Raw genomic sequence first — 16,088 nt, 5'->3', positions numbered from 1 at the left:
GCAATTCTGCCAAGCCAGAAATGACTTTTTTTTTTCTTGCTGGCTTGGAGAAAGTCAACCACACTCAACAGCAACTGCAGAAAAGCTTCTTAGAAGATTTCTAGCATACCTTATTTTAGCATACACTGTTTTCATCCTTTCTGACAGTGAATGAAGGAGGATTTACCATGTTTTACACTTTATGTCAAAACATGGTAGTTTCTGTAGTGTACACATGCTTTCAGTGACTATGCATTAGTTCATGGAAAACCATGATAAATTTAATTTACTCATATATAAGTCTATATATATAGGCTTGATTTTCAATACTATCATACTGGCTACAACCAGTGTTAGTAGTATGATTGAATGAATTGCATACACAGATGTTTGTCAAACTGCAGTAACTGTGCACAGTTCTGAAAAATAGGCCCCAAGTATTTTTAAATGTAGAGACCAAATGACTCTTAAAACTTTCATACCCTATCTCGATCAATCAGGTCCACCATCCTCAAAATATAGACTTCCACACTTGGCAACATGTATGCTGCTACAATGTTCAAAGCATCTTCCAAAGAAGTAGGGGTATCTTGTTTAAGAATGTATTTCACGAGTCTCTGAAACAAGAAAACAGACATGGATACTAAATCTTGCTGGAAATGTTTAGAAGTAGAACTGCCAGGGCCTTGACTCCCTGCCTGAGCTTTTCCCCAATGCTGGAGCCTTTCATTACAGCAGGGAAAAGCTCTGGCATCAGGGAGGCAGCAGTACACTACGCTGCTAAAAATAGCAGTGTAGATGTGAGAGGCAGTCCCTGGGCATGTAGAGAGCCATGCAGGGTACATACCGTAAAGTTCTAGTGCATCTGGATTTTACTTGCCTAAGCAGTGCCTCACCAACTACACTGCTATTTATACCCGTCTTAGCTGGGCTGTGATGCTGAGCCAGCAAGGGTTAAAACAACCAGCAGGCTGCATGACCCAAACATAACCTTTAAGGACATATTAGAAGAGTACTGAAATGGTAAACAGGGCCATTCTTTGTGGATAGTTAGAAAAGCCATGTTAAATAGACTACAGTCCTTGAAATGTAGGCCTGTATTGTTAGAGAATTAAGAACAGATACTAATTGTATTTATTTGTGTTTACCTATATCTTCTTAGAAGTTTAACAAAGTGATCTAATTTAGCTTGCAGATGCTAAACTTCTGTTCCTGTCAATGATGTTTCATGACTATATTCTATTGATTCAGAAATCAAAAGGGGATATTAATATTTAGATGGAACGTGTGGTGTAATATAATTGTCTTCATTTGTCTTTGAAATTTGTAGTAGACTACCTGTGAACTGTCTGATGGTTAATTGTCTTATGCTAATGCAGCGTTTCCCAAACTTTTTTGGCCACGGAACACTTTTTAGCCTATTACGGAACACTTATATTATTTTGTAGTCGTTTGGTTTTCAAATAAAAAATTGCGTTATTTATGCTCAAATATATTTTATTTTATAAAACAAAGCAAAAATACAAATTTAAAATAACTTGAACTAACAATTTCTAACTGGAAAGCACGTATAAAGTAGTACAAAAATCAAGTGCAAGGGTCAAAATTAAATTCTAGATTCTTTCACGGAACACCTATTCACATTGTGTGGAACACCAGTGTTCCGTGGAACACAGTTTGGGAAATGCTGTGCTAATGAATGCAACTAGTTTCTGGTGTAAGCCTAGGAAATAGGAATTAGCTTCAAAGCAACAATATACATTACCTATTCTTCAGCCAAGGAAGCCCTGCTGTGACCACAGCTTGCTTCCACTAGAAAGGAAGTCGTACCTGATCCTGTTTTATCTCAGATCTGCTTAAATTTTGTCACGGAAAGTCTAAGTCACAAGACTGAGGTCTCCAGGTCTACTCTGGATTATCTCTGCAATTTCTCAAGGAAGAATTTGAAAAAACTATGCACATGGACAGCCTATTGGACTATAACCTTTTAAATTGATTCTAAAAGGATTTTTACAAATCAGCAACCTCACCACTTCTGCTATGAAACTGACCTAAGAACTGTATTCATATCTGTATGTATAATGATCTTTAACCATCACAGTACTTTTTATTAATAAATTTTAGATTTAGTTAATAAGGATTGGCTGTAAGCATGTACGTGGGTAAGATCTGAAATATTCACTGACCTGGTAGGTAATGTATCTGATCTCTTGGGATTGGTAGAACTTCATATATGGCAAATAAGGCTTTCAGTAACCCTCACTATATTAGACTTGACTGTCTGGAGGGGAGCCAAAGGTTGGAATGCTTAAAGGGAACTGTATTTTGGCTTCTTGATAACCAGTAAGCATTACAGAAGCTATTTAGTTACTGGCTTGGTAAAATCTAATTACAGATAGGATCCTATCAAATTCATGGTCCATTTTGGTCAATTTCATGGTCATATGATTTAAAAAAAAAATAAAAAAAATCATGATTTCAGCTATTTAAATCTGAATTTTCACGGTGTTGTAATTGTAGGGGTCCTGACCCGAAAAGGAGAAGTGGGGGAGAGGCAGTCGTAAGGTTTTCATGTGCGGGGGGGGGGGGGCGGTAGCGGTACTTCTACCCTTACTTCTGCACTGCTGCTGGCAGCAGCGCTGCCTTCAGAGCTGGGCATCTGGAGAGCGGTGACTGATGGTGGGGATCCCAGCTCTGAAAGCAGAGCCAGCGTCAGCAGCAGTGCAGAAGTAAGAACATAAGAATGGCCATACTGGGTCAGACCAAAGGTCCGTCCAGCCCAGTATCCTGTCTACCGACAGTGGCCAGTGCCAGATACCCCAGAGGAAGTGAACCTAACAGGTAATGATCTAGTGATCTCTCTCCCGCCATCCATCTCCACCCTCTGACAAACAGAGGCTAGGGACACCATTCCTTACCCATCCTGGCTAATAGCCATTAATGGACTTAACCTTCATGAATTTAGCCAGTTCTCTTTTAAACCCTATTATAGTCCTAGCTTTCACAACCTCCTCAGGCAAGGAGTTCCACGGGTTGACTGTGCGCTGAGTGAAGAAGAACTTCCTTTTATTTGTTTTAAACCTGCTACCCATTAATTTCATTTGGTGGCCCCTAGTTCTTATATTATGGGAACAAGTAAATAACTTTTCCTTATTCACTTTCTCCATACCACTCATGATTTTATATACCTCGATCATATCCCCCCTTAGTTTCCTCTTTTCCAAGCTGAAAAGTCCTAGCCTCTTTAATCTCTCCTCATAGTGGACCGGTTCCAAACCCCTAATCATTTTAGTTGCCCTTTTCTGAACCTTTTCTAATGCCAGTATATCTTTTTTGAGATGAGGGGACCACATCCGTATGCAGTATTCAAGATGTGGGCGTACCATGGATTTATATAAGGGCAATAAGATATTCTCCATTTTATTCTCTATCCCTTTTTTAATGATTCCTAACATCCTGTTTGCTTTTTTGACTGCTGCTGCACACTGCGTGGACGTCTTCAAAGAATTATCCACGATGACTTCAAGATCTTTTTCCTCATTAGTTGTAGCTAAATTAGCCCCCATCATATTGTATATGTAGTTGGGGTTATTTTTTCCAACGTGCATTACTTTACATTTATCCACATTAAAGGATGGCATGGTATGGTATTGCCACCCTTAGTTCTGCGCTGCTGCCTGCAGAACTGGGCCCTCAGTCAGCAGCCACCACTCTCTGGCTGCCCAGCTCTGAAGGCAGCAGCGCAGAAGTAAGGGTGGCATGGTACAGTATTGCCACCCTTATTTCTGCACTGCTGTTGATGGGGCACTGCCTTCAGAGCTGGGTGCCTAGCCAACAGCCGCTGCTCTGCAGCTGCCCAGCTCTGAAGGCAGTGCAGAAGTAAGGGTGGCAGTACTGCAACCTCCCTAAAATAACCTTGCGACCCCCTGCAACTCCCTTTTGGGTCAGGACCTCCAATTTGAGAAACACTGGTCTCCCCCATGAAAACTGTAAGTATAGGGGAAAAGTATACAAAAGACCAGATTTCACAGGAGGAGGCCAGATTTCATGGTCCGTGACGCATTTTTCATGGCCGTGAATTTGGTGGGGCCCTAATTATAGAATAAACCACCAGTCTTGAGGTTGTTTGCCCTATTCTTTGCAGTTTGCCTGATTAAGCATTCTCACTATAGGCCTCCAGTGGCCATGGCCACATGTGTGTTCAGTGTCTGTATTCTACACCTCGCCATAAGTGTAGACAGAGCCCAAGGGACATGAGAAATGCTAAAGATCTAATCTCTAGTTGTCTGAGAATAGCCGCTGATGCATTGGGGCGGGTGGGGGTAGGAAGCAGACTAAGACTGCTTTTCAAATACTTTGCAGAGATCTGTATTGAATAGAGTTTTTCTTTACCAAGCATCTCATTAAGAAAAAGGACAGTGCACCAAACCACAGGTAGTTACAAAATCCCATTTGGATTAGAAAATGCAGGACTACATTTTCTTTCTTTTGTAACCATCTCATTCATATTATTTGTGTTTGGTTCCTTTGTACAGGATAATAGCCTGTGGTAGCATTAAACAATGGAAAGAACTAATAAGCACCTTTCTGAACATGTCTCAACAGTAGACTACAAATGCTCACTTCTAATCCAGCCAACAAGCCATTTTAGTAGTTCTTAAATTTTCCTGTCTCCCAAAAGCAGGAGAATGAGGACTAAAAGTTACATTTACTTTGCTGATTTTATTTTTACTTGTTCTGGATTGTCTTTGTGTGGTCTGATTTTTTTCAGTAGAGCTCGGCTCTCATTTAGACTATCTAAAGGAAGAGGCCAGACTTTTCAAAAGAAATAACAGAACAATGGGAGCTGCTGGGTGCTAAGAGCTTTTCAAAGTCTGGCCCCTAAAGTCTTGTCAAAATACTCAAAGCCTTGTGCAGCCTAGTAATCTTTATTTGAATATATATTATAGAAGCAAAGTAAAAATATAAATAAAAATAGTATCTCTCCACTTACCATTATCATCTGTTTGTCCTTTAAAAGATTAGTATCTCTTATTCCATAGCCCCGTAACAGCTTCTTCATCTCCATAAGTCTGGAACTTTCCTGCAATAACTTCACTCTACAAATAGATGTGTCACTATTATTAATAGCTTTGCTTCTTCTTACTGCATAATTTTTTAAAAATAAAGGTAAAAGAGTTCTACCCTGAATTCTAATTGAAAGAAAAAACAAACAAACAAACGAGTAAAATATCTTACAAGATTTTGAAGAGATAGGTGTTAGGAGTTAAGTAATGTTCCCTTACTTGACATGTTTCATTTCCAAATGCTGCTTCACTAGCTGCTCCACAGCGGCACTCCAAGGCACCACAGCACCGTGCATTATCTGCAGTACTGCATCAAATATCAGCTGCAAAGAAATCCAAATTTCTATGAAAACAAAGCTCTATATTATATAAATCCTTCAAGTATAGTTTACCCATGACTCAGTTAGATATGGAAGGTTTCTCCCTTCCCAAACTCCATTCATACAAGGAGGTATCCCCAAGTTTTACACAACACAGACACACCCTGAAAGCCTTCAAACTATCGGAATAATTTATAGCCCAATTCTATTAGAGTTCCGCATGCAGAACTCCCATTGATGTTATAGCTGTGTTTTATATTTTTATAGTTTTCTAAGATGTATGCTTTATTTTTTTCTACGTTTCTGTCTTTTGGCAACCTTATTAAAAGGGATTAGAGAGCTTCTTCCAAAAATTTTAAATAAAATATTAAATCATGCAAGGTGTGCTACAAGGTTGTATAAAGTTCTTGAAGGTAGGTCTAATTGTTGTTAGATTACTAAAAGACTCAGGAAGTTGCTCCTGCAATGCTTCAAAAAATGTATATGTACCTTAACATAGTATTATACGAGAAAAAGAATTGCTGATAATGAAACAACTCTTCTAAAAGATAAACCTAAAACTACAAAGCCATGGTGACTGAGGTAATCCTGGTGGCTCAATGATAATGCAATGCACAACCACACTGGATGCTCTCCAAAATGGCACCACTGTGATTCCCCCCCTGAAATCATGAAAATCGAGGGTGCTCTGCACCTTGCAAAAGGCCACTTGTATAACTACCCAGGACAGCGAGAAAGCAGAAAAAAAACCAGCCTTAACTAAAGGGAAAGGGAAAAGGCACCAGATGAAGCAAAGAATCCTCTTAGGACTGACTGAAATGCAGGACGGTATTTGGCCCATCCCTTACTCCTACCACGCAATGTATTCTGTTCTTGAATATAAACATCATTTTTTCATTCATAACATAACAAACAAGCTTAAAATCCATTTGTACATTTATTTAATGTACTTACATCTGTATCAGATATGCAGCCAATGACAGCTATTGCCTTTGCCTCCCACGCAGTTTCAAACACGGATGTAGATCGTGTACAACAACGTTCTAGCAAGTCCTGAGTATTTTGATAAATAAAGTTTAATATTAAACATTCAGAATTATGGCAGGAGCATTCCATAATTTAAACAACACTAAGGACCAGATTTTTTCATTCAAGGATATCAGAAGCTGGCCCTAAATTGTAAGAGTATATAGCAAACAATCATCCTTGACTTCTTGCCTAAAATAACATCCCTTTAAAAAGGGAGGGAAAATGGATACCTTTATATACTGCAAGAGAAGTTCATCCTGTTGTAGATTATGTTCCCGTATGTATGGCTTTATAAACTTCTCCAAAATGGATGGAATGAGCTCTGGTGCCAAAACTTTATCAAACATGCGGAATACTATTGTACTTGCATTCTCCTAGGGGGCAGAAAAACAGTTACAAAAACACAAGCTCCAGAGCATGTTAGAGTAGCACAACGAACAGCATTCTTCCCTCATTTCTCTAAGGGCCTTATCCAATGCCCACTGAAGTATAAGGAAAAACTTCAGGCCCTAACGTTCATTGCCCAGCCCAAAGAAAACCAACCCCCCTACAGACTTCTTCCACAAAGCCTTCTTGTGTTGAGCTAAACTTTTGATTTCTCCTCCACTACAAGCTTGTACTGTCACCCAATAGACACTATCAGAAACTGTAAACTAATAGGGGAAGGGACGATGCCTAATCACATATATATAGCAGTTTATATCTTGAAAGCATTTCCATGCAATAAACATACTTCATGACACCCTTTTGTGGTGGTTTAATATTATTATTCCTGTGGAACTCTCTTCCAGAGGATGTTGTGAAGGCCAAGACTATAACAGGGTTCAAAAAAGAACTAGATAAATTCATGGAGGATAGGTCCATCAATGGCTATTCACTGGGATGGGATCCCTAGTCTCTGTTTCCAAAAAGCTGGGAATGGGTGACAGGGAATGGAGCATTTGATGATTACCTGTTCTATTAATTCCCTCTGAAGTACCTAGCAGGGGCCACTATCTGAAGACAGGATACTGGGCTAGATGGACCTTTGGTCTGATCCAGTATGGCCATTCTTATGTATAGGGAAAGCAAGGCACAGCAAGATTAAATGATCTACCCAAAGTCAAAGGCCTTGTCTACACTTGCAGCAGCATGTAGGGTACATGTAGCTACTTGATATGGACACAGTGGCAAAATGAGGACAGACACATGCATGGAATTAAGCAGCAGGTCACAACTTTAACACAATGGAGGGGCGCTACCTGCCCATCACCCATATTCTCTTATACCAGGCATTTAATTGGTTCCAGTGCAGGGGTTACAGGGCTCCTTACTACATAACCCATAAGACAGGGTAAGCTCTACTCAGCCAATCTTTCAGGCCTGAGCTCCAAGTCTCATCACCCTCCCCACCACGAGGGAGACAGAGGGTGTAGTAGGGTGAGGACCTTGGCCCTCAAGGGTCACAAGGTCTGACCTTGGACCGCAAAGGCCACTAGGTCTCACCCTATCACTTGAGCCCGAGGCCCAGTACCAAAATCCCAGGTCTTTTACCTCTGGGAACCGTTCACAGTATTCTCTTAACTGCACTAGAAACCCAACGCAAGTTGCGATGAATAAACAACTCCTGTTAGGTACTGTAGAGGGGCGAGCACCCCGCTCTGGGGAGAAAGGGGTTAAAACCAGCTCTGGGAAAGAGTTGCCCCAAGAGGCCAATCAGGTGAAGGCAGGTAGCAGCCAATCCAGGCCTGGTAGGGTTGGTATAAAAAGGGCTGTGAGCTAGGAGGCAGGCAGTCTCATTCCAGCCTTAGGAGAGGAAGGACTGCACTGGGAGCACAGGGTACCTTCAACAGAGCAGTGCTGGGGAAGGGGAAAGCTGAGCTGGGGAGCTCAGGCCTGGTGACCTCCCAGGCTGAGGCCTGACAGGAAGGCCTAAGGAGGTACTGGGGCTGCAAGGAAAGGCAGCAGGTCCAACCCCCTAGCCAATGGTGAGTGGCCATTGCAGACTGCAGTTTGCCCCTGAATAAAGGGGCTAGATGAGGACTGGCAGTGTGTCACTGAGGTGAGGTGGTCTCAGGGGAGTGGGGTTCCCTGGGTGAGGGGCAGCACCCCAAGGTAAGGGGCACTGTGGTCCAGGAGGAATGTGGGGCCTATACATGGTGGAGATAAAGGGACTGCAGAGGGGCAGGTAAGGGCAGGGAGAAACTGGCCAGAGGAGGGTGCTCCTGAGCTAGATAAGCTCATTCCTGGACTGACCAGAAGGAGGTGCCATGCTGGTGAGTCAGCAGCAATCGACTACAGGTACCAAGTGTGTTCCTACTCAACCCACTGTGGCTTGAAAGTGCTGCAAGGAAAACTCCTTGATCCTTTGCTAATGGGCATATGGGAAGAACCTCATCCCTTACCCCCCCTAAACAGCTGACTGGCTAGACCCACAGCATCTGTCAGGCTAGGTTCTTATTCCTAGTTTGAGTGGTAGAGTGGGCTGCTGGCAGAGAGCCAAAAGAGGCTCCACATGGCCCCTGAACTGGGCTAAATTCTGGGAAATGCTGGCCAAGCAGCACTCCTCTCCCACAGCCGGCCAATGGGTGCCTCAGATTCCCAGGGGGAGGCACTACCTATTGTTGTTTGGTGAGTGTCTCCCTCCCTTGCTACTGGGACTGTCCTTTTCATTGCTGGCCCCATCAAGTTCACTCACCTGTTGATGCAGGAGGGTGGCCAATGCTGCAGTTAAACGTGGGCTGTGTCCACACTGGTGCATAGTTACGTGCAGCAGTGAAAAGTTCTGGATGGGGGGAGGCTGCGGGTCACTATACTGCTAAAAATAGCACTGTAGATGTGGGAGGCAGTGTTCGGGCTTGTAGAAAGGTTTGGTGTGTTTGTACTCTACACACTTAAGCAGTGCCTCACCATCTAAGCTGGTATTTATACCCAGGCTAGCTGAGTGTACTGTACATGCCATAAAGTGTACACAAACCAAAAAGTCAGTGTCAGAGCAGGGATTATTGGCTTGAAATCCTATGCTCAATAATCCACAGAACTATTCTGGCTCGGTGACTTTTGACATGCCAACCATACAGACAGTTCTCAGATATTATTTTTAATAAGCCTGCAATACTACCTTTTCAAAATCACACAGCGCTAGTTTGCAGCTGTACTTTCTGTAGAGATCTACCAATTCTTGTAAATCATTCACCAGCTTCTTTAACCGATGCACCTCTTCACAATCACCACACTTCTGAAACATCATAGAGAAAAATTTCCTGAGGAACTTATCGATAATTGTCTGAAGTTTGCGTATTACGTGAAGGTCTTTGTAGAACTGCTATTTTTTTCATAAAAAACATACAATTTAAAAAGTCAGCCCATAGTCTGAAAAGGGGACATATCAGGAGCGGCAAGAGACAATTCATCTGCTTTTCATTGAGCATTTAACATGTAGGGCTCAGACGGTTTAAAGACAGCAGCTCTGACAATTACTGTGTTCTACTGTAGTTTCCACATTTTCAGCTTTTGCAATGAGCAGTTGGTTTGCTTTGCACTTTATTTCTTGTCACCTGTCCCACCATATTTACAGGTGCTACTGTATCTATAGAATACATATGACTATAACCTACATAAATTTACTTTTATTTGCATGGACTAACCCATGATTTGAAAAAGCTACTTGCGCCTACACCCCCATTGCATGGGGAGGAGGGGGGGAGTCTTAATTCTGTGGAATGTTTGTTTTAATGAAAGCTTAAAATCTACTAAGTTTGTCTGTCTTTTGTCGAGATACATTCAGCTTACATTTGAAAGAGTAAGCCAATTCAGTGTCACTTTCTGCCTCTACAAATAGGCATGTTCATTGCCTTTGCCATGGTCCAGAACTTTGGCAAACAGCAACAAGTTAAACAAGACTAATTAGTTTCACCATTTCTAGTCAGCAGTGACTGTCGGTAGCTACTGGTGTGGTGCTCCGCTCTTGTTTGATAACAGTTGGCTGCGTGTGTGTTCCCTCTGTGTGCTGCTCCAGCTCTGTGCAGATAGCTAACATAGCAGACCCTGAGAGAACCCCCAAAAACCAGACTCTAGTAAGGTACGAAGGAACCTGAGCCAGGTTTATTGTCAAATGAAGCATAGTAATAGTTCCCTATAGCCTCTACAGGGCATACTACGACTCTGGCAATGGACACAGCTCAGTCAGTGGCAAGACACTCCACTGCCCCCTAGGCTGGTCAAAGATATGCGCTCTGGGACCTACTTTTATACCTTTGTGGGACTGATTACTCATCATAGTTCAAATGAATCTATCCATCATGTTATCCTTTTGACCCTGTCTTTAAGATATACCTGCCTGTTCCTTGTTATCTCTGTGGAGTGTCTTGCCACCGTCTTGGCACAAGTTCCTCTCATTAGCACTTAGTGTGTGTGTGTGCACATGCCTCTAACAACCTTTTCTTGCCAACTTCTGAGAGTGGGACCTGCCTCTGGCTCACAGCCCAGCTTTGCTTATCACTGCCTGGAAGTACTTTGGTTCAGGCTTTACTTTGATTCAGGCTTCAAGCCTTAGACTGGGCCTCTGATACAAGAATTTATGTTTCAGGGCCTTCTCTTTCTACAGTGACACTCTCAAGAACCATATCAATTTCATGCTGCTGCTAAGAAAAGCTGACAGATACCAGAATTATTAATGTAGGAGTAGGATTCAAAACAAAAAGAGGCTGGGGAGAGAGTAGCAAACACCATATCGTCCCTCTTCACTGCACCCAGAAGGCTCTAGAAGAGGGGAAGAAGAAGAACTCACTTTTTATTTCTATCTGACAATTTTGTATTGCTGTCCATCATTAATATCTGTGTGCCTGAGTTGGTCCCTGAACCTGACTGGTGAGCACTCACCACACGGTAGCCTTCCATGTCTTGCTAATAGGTTTATGTCCTCCTGATAATGTGGTTTTTTTTTAAAGCCATAAATTGTTCTGTAGTAATGTTATATTGCAGCTACTATACAAAATTATACTATAGTATATTTACTACCTTCATATATAGGGATTTATGGCAAGAGTGAGATTCTCAACTTTATTGAACACAGGAATTTGCTAAGTGTTATGATTTGTCACAAAACAATAAAAAGAAAAGGAGTACTTGTGGCACCTCAGACTAACACAATAAAAGTGACTGAAACTGCAAAAATATGTTGTATTGCTGAAGAGACAGCAACAAACTGTCAGAGCTACCATAATTGATTTGGTTTGTATAATCACAAACAAGTTCAGAATGTGTCAAAAGATTTGTTGTAAATGTTAAGATCAGTCAGGAACTTTGACATGCTATAAGTAATTCCCCCCCTGCCCCCTTATGGGCTAGGGAGAGACATGTTACATCCCAATTTCGGAACTGCAAACGTGTTAAGGCTAGCAAAAAGGACATTTTGTTAACACAGCTAAAAGATAAGACAAAGGAAGATAGGAACTTAATTCCTCATTTCCCTAAAATTAGTCTTCCCTCACCAAAAGAATGTATTTGATTGCTATTACTGGGTCTTAGCAATCATATTATAAAAAGACTACATGTAAAGATCTGTCCCAGTAATGTAAATATTTAGTCAGCAATGTAGTGTTATCAATTAACTATACTCCTTACCAAGGGAATCCAACGCCAGGAAGATGCCAGGCCCAGTTCACCTGGATTTTTACTTGTAAAAAACACCTCTGCCATTTGAAGTCCATTTTCTGGCCAATTTACCTAACCAAAATATTAGAAATTAGTGAGACTATCAGTACAAGTGTAGAAATACAAGGTTTTTTTCAGCATAAATATACTTTACTTTATCAGAAACAACAAGGAGTGCGGTGGCATCTTAAAGATTAACAAAGTATTTGGGCATAAGCTTTTGTGGGTAAAACAACACTTCAGATTCACAGAGTGAAAATTAGTAAAGTTAGAAAAGGTAGTTTTCACTCCATGCATCTGAAGAAGTGGTTTTTTTTACCCACAAAAGCTTATGCCCAAACAAATCTGTTAGCCTTTAAGGTGCCACTGGACTCCTTGTTTTTTGTGGATACAGACTAACACGGCTACCCCCCTGATACTTTACCTTATCAGTTAATTCAAGATTTCGGGCTCCTTGTTCCAGCCATTTTGCTAATATTTTCTGAAATACATAATGATTAAAATGTTGTGTTAAAGAAAAACATTTACAATAATATGAAGTAAAATTATTAATTTTTGAAACAAACTATAGAAAGTCACAATATTAAAGAAATGGCTTTTCTGAGTAGCAAAAATACCATTTCTGCAAGAGGCTTGCATATAACTGTACCTTAATCTGAAAAAAAAAAAAAATATAAAAGTCATCTGCATGGATGTTTCTTTTAAGAGTTTTACCTGTCCTTTTGGCACAACCCTCCTTACAAAAGGAATCACAACATTTTTAAACCACAGACACAGTTCTTTTACAGGAATGGTAGCACAGATTGTGTTAAGCAGGTCCTCCAGCATTTTCACATCAAAGCTGCTTTCAAAATCTGCCTAAGATATAAAAAGCAAAACAATTATGTTTTTATTATAGCATATGCTATTATATAATAAAGATACTGCTCTTTCTAACTCGGCTTTTTATATTACTGAAGAGTTTGGCCATTCAGTGATATGAAAACATGTCATGTTAAAAAGTGTAGTCAAGTTAAACAAAATCTAAGTGAAGTGAATTTATCACAACATATAGAACACAATCTTGCTGCCACAAACTTCAGTGGAAGCAGAAATGGGCTTACAATGTTGTTGCTTTAGAAAACCAAAAAGTTATGGATCTCTAGCTCTCTCCAGCAAGACAATGGGAAATTCAATACCTTGTGGCCAGCATTTTGGATTTGTTACATCTCAATCCACATAGCTGTTTTCAAAGCATTTTCAAGGCAGCAGTCAAGTCTTAAGCAAGCCTTAAAAATTCTGTTAGTGAGCAAGATTCATGGCCCCTGAGAAGGTAAACACGAGACAGCAAGCCTAACAGAGTCCCAAAAATGTCATCTTTCATGGCTTTGGCATCCCCCAAAATGGACTTATCTGTAATGTTACAACAGAAATTAATTTGTCTAACCAGTAACAAGTTCAGAACGCAAAGGAAATCGGATAACGTAAGTCAGCCTCATCAAAGATGGGATTCTCTCAGACTTTCTACTCATCAAGGAGGTGTTTAATATTGGGCTTTCTAGAACAACAGATTTTAAAAAAAGAAAAGGAGTACTTGTGGCACCTTAGAGACTAACCAATTTATTTGAGCATAAGCTTTCGTGAGCTGTAGCTCACAAAAGCTTATGCTCAAATAAATTGGTTAGTCTCTAATGTGCCACAAGTACTCCTTTTCTTTTTGCGAATACAGACTAACACGGCTGCTACTCTGAAACCAGAGATTTTAAAAAAACACTTGACTTCATACCTGATGCCTAAGCCAGAGGTATTGCGCACAAGGAAGATTGCCTCCTTCTAGCTGAAAAAGGATGTTCTTGAAACTGTCTTCATTATTCAAGAATTCAGTCCAAGCAATTCCACTAGGAGTGTGATGAGGAAAAGTGTTTTTAGGCTTTCATGTAAAGTATTTAAAATACATACACATGTTCCACCAAGTTTTTATAGAACAGAGATAGTGGTAAAGTGAATATAGGTTTTTGAAAAATCATCTCTCTTCTATGACACATCCACAAATTCCAATTTTCTGCTAAATAATGCTTAAAATACAGCATCTGCACCATAAAAATCTAGGTTACATATTTTCACTATGTAGGCTTGACTTAAGTTCTCTTCTGGTTCAAATGGCCAGGGTTTACTTTGTACGCTCCCTTCTGGCCTCCTCAGTTTTTGTTTTGCAAGGAGGCACAAAACAGCTACTTGGTGGTATATCATGAGCCCAGTGAAGGAATGAATACTAATGTCCAAAAAAAAGCTGCAGTGTGCATTTCCCCCTTCGTGTGTGGCAGAACTACCACCAACCTAATGGTTGCATAGAGGGAAAATTAGACCCCACATACAAGGAAGATACACATTTTTCTGTTTAATTTGCTTGTAATTAATAAATAAATCAATCAAGGAGACAAACAGCAGAGCAGGCTGACCTCCTATGCAGATAGGAAATTAAACAAGACCATAGAAGAAAAGGAAAAAGGCTGACATACTAGATTGAGCCTTTGGCTAACACCATGAGCAGTTCTGGGGAAAAATTGAGATTCAGAGTAAAGGAACTATGACTGATGGTCACAATTCCTTTTTTTTTCTCCCACATGCTCCTGGAGGCAGAAGTAGCTTACTGCAGCCCACTGGAGCTAGGTTACTTCCCTCTCTTTTGTGCTACCTCAGCTGTCATGTTAGGGACACGAGTGGAGCTCTGCTCCTTTCTCACTACCTGCTCTGGGGGTGGAGTGAGAGAGTAAAAGTATGAATGAAGGAGGAGACACCAAGTGGAAAGCCCGACATAAAAAGAAAACTTTTTTAATGGAAACCTGAATTTCTCTGGTCCAAAGGCTCCATAGAAAGTAGTTAGCCTTGCTTGAGCTCTCAGTACCTGTACAGAGATAAAGGAGTTATTTTAGTTGAAGGGAAAACTCTAGCTATTCAGAAAGTGATGTTAAGAAAAACCAATATAAAAATGATAGGTACAGGTGGTTTCCAAAATCTCTAACCAATTAGTCAAGCAGGACAATTTACGTAGTACATATTATTCCAAAAATTCAAGACGATAAATGGCTTACACTCCACTTCCTGTACACTGTCAGAATACCATTTTAGCTGCAACAGGGCTTAATAAACACAAACATTTTATAGTTGTTTAAAAGCTCCTTCAGAACATTAAAAATTCAAGAGACAAACATCAGATTGATCTCTCTAGCTTCTAGAGTACTCAAGAACCATTCATTTCTATAGGAAGAGGAAGCATTTCATTCTGAAAGCAATATCTGTATCAGGATCTCATCTCATTTTAAGTGTTTTTAGATTAAATTTTTAAGACATTTAGACATTAATCCAATTTTTAAAATTGCCTAACTGTTTAAAGGAAGTTAACACATTTTTAAAATTAAGGCAATTTTTATTTGTTCTCTTACTTCTGTTATGGACACTTGAACCCCATCAGATAAGGAAGCAATCGTTTTGTCATCTCTCTTCAAGATCTGAAATGAATGTATTAACACACAATAGTTGACAATACTGTTGATGCATAATGTATCAGATATTGCACAGCACTGTAGAATTTTAATGTAAACACTAACAAACTAGTATCTTCATAAATCAAGGACTTGATCCTGCAAGTTCTCGATCTTTCCACAGGATCTCTGCATGTATGTAGAGCCTTGCAAGTTCACAGGTATCCACTTTATATCCGTGGACCATTTCTGCGGATAGCAGGACAGATGTGGATACAAATTTTGTATCCGTGCAGGGAAGGGGGTGGCTTGGAGCCGCAGCCCGACCACAGTCAGAACCAGGCAGGCAGCCATGGGGAGCCGTGGCGGACCTTCCACCTGCCCTGGGCTGGGGGCCCAAGCAGCCCCCAGGCAGCTCCACAGGTCTCCCCACTCCCAGGCCAGCGAGGAGCCCAGCCAGGGAACCGTGGTGGACCGTCCACCTGCCCGTGGAGTGTGTGTGGGGGAACAGAGGAGGGTGTGGGCAGGGGAGCAGCCCCCGGCCATATCCCCGCCCTCCAGGCTCTCTGCCCAGCCTAAGACAGGTGGAGGGTCAGTGA

The 16,088-nt window shown here is 41.0% G+C and overlaps 1 protein-coding gene across 1 annotated transcript in view; it reads right to left on the bottom strand.

Annotated features, from left to right (window-relative positions):
- The window catches only part of KNTC1 (kinetochore associated 1), a 79,582-nt gene that overhangs the window by 44,705 nt on the left and 18,789 nt on the right, over nt 1-16,088 (bottom strand). Inside the window, exons 19-30 of the mRNA XM_077835278.1 lie at nt 15,451-15,516; nt 14,851-14,912; nt 13,794-13,905; nt 12,743-12,886; nt 12,453-12,509; nt 11,999-12,100; nt 9,495-9,611; nt 6,625-6,768; nt 6,320-6,418; nt 5,265-5,368; nt 4,973-5,078; nt 462-596 (exon numbers count right to left, since the gene is read on the bottom strand). Of these exons, the coding sequence (XP_077691404.1) occupies nt 462-596; nt 4,973-5,078; nt 5,265-5,368; nt 6,320-6,418; nt 6,625-6,768; nt 9,495-9,611; nt 11,999-12,100; nt 12,453-12,509; nt 12,743-12,886; nt 13,794-13,905; nt 14,851-14,912; nt 15,451-15,516 (1,248 nt within the window). The remainder of the gene's footprint in view (nt 1-461; nt 597-4,972; nt 5,079-5,264; nt 5,369-6,319; nt 6,419-6,624; nt 6,769-9,494; nt 9,612-11,998; nt 12,101-12,452; nt 12,510-12,742; nt 12,887-13,793; nt 13,906-14,850; nt 14,913-15,450; nt 15,517-16,088) is intronic.

Source organism: Eretmochelys imbricata, chromosome 15 (genome assembly GCF_965152235.1).
Source record: "Eretmochelys imbricata isolate rEreImb1 chromosome 15, rEreImb1.hap1, whole genome shotgun sequence".
NCBI classification, from domain to species: Eukaryota; Metazoa; Chordata; order Testudines; family Cheloniidae; genus Eretmochelys; species Eretmochelys imbricata.
The sequence above is the reverse complement of the archived record's forward strand: the minus strand, read 5'-3'. Positions and strand labels throughout refer to the sequence as shown.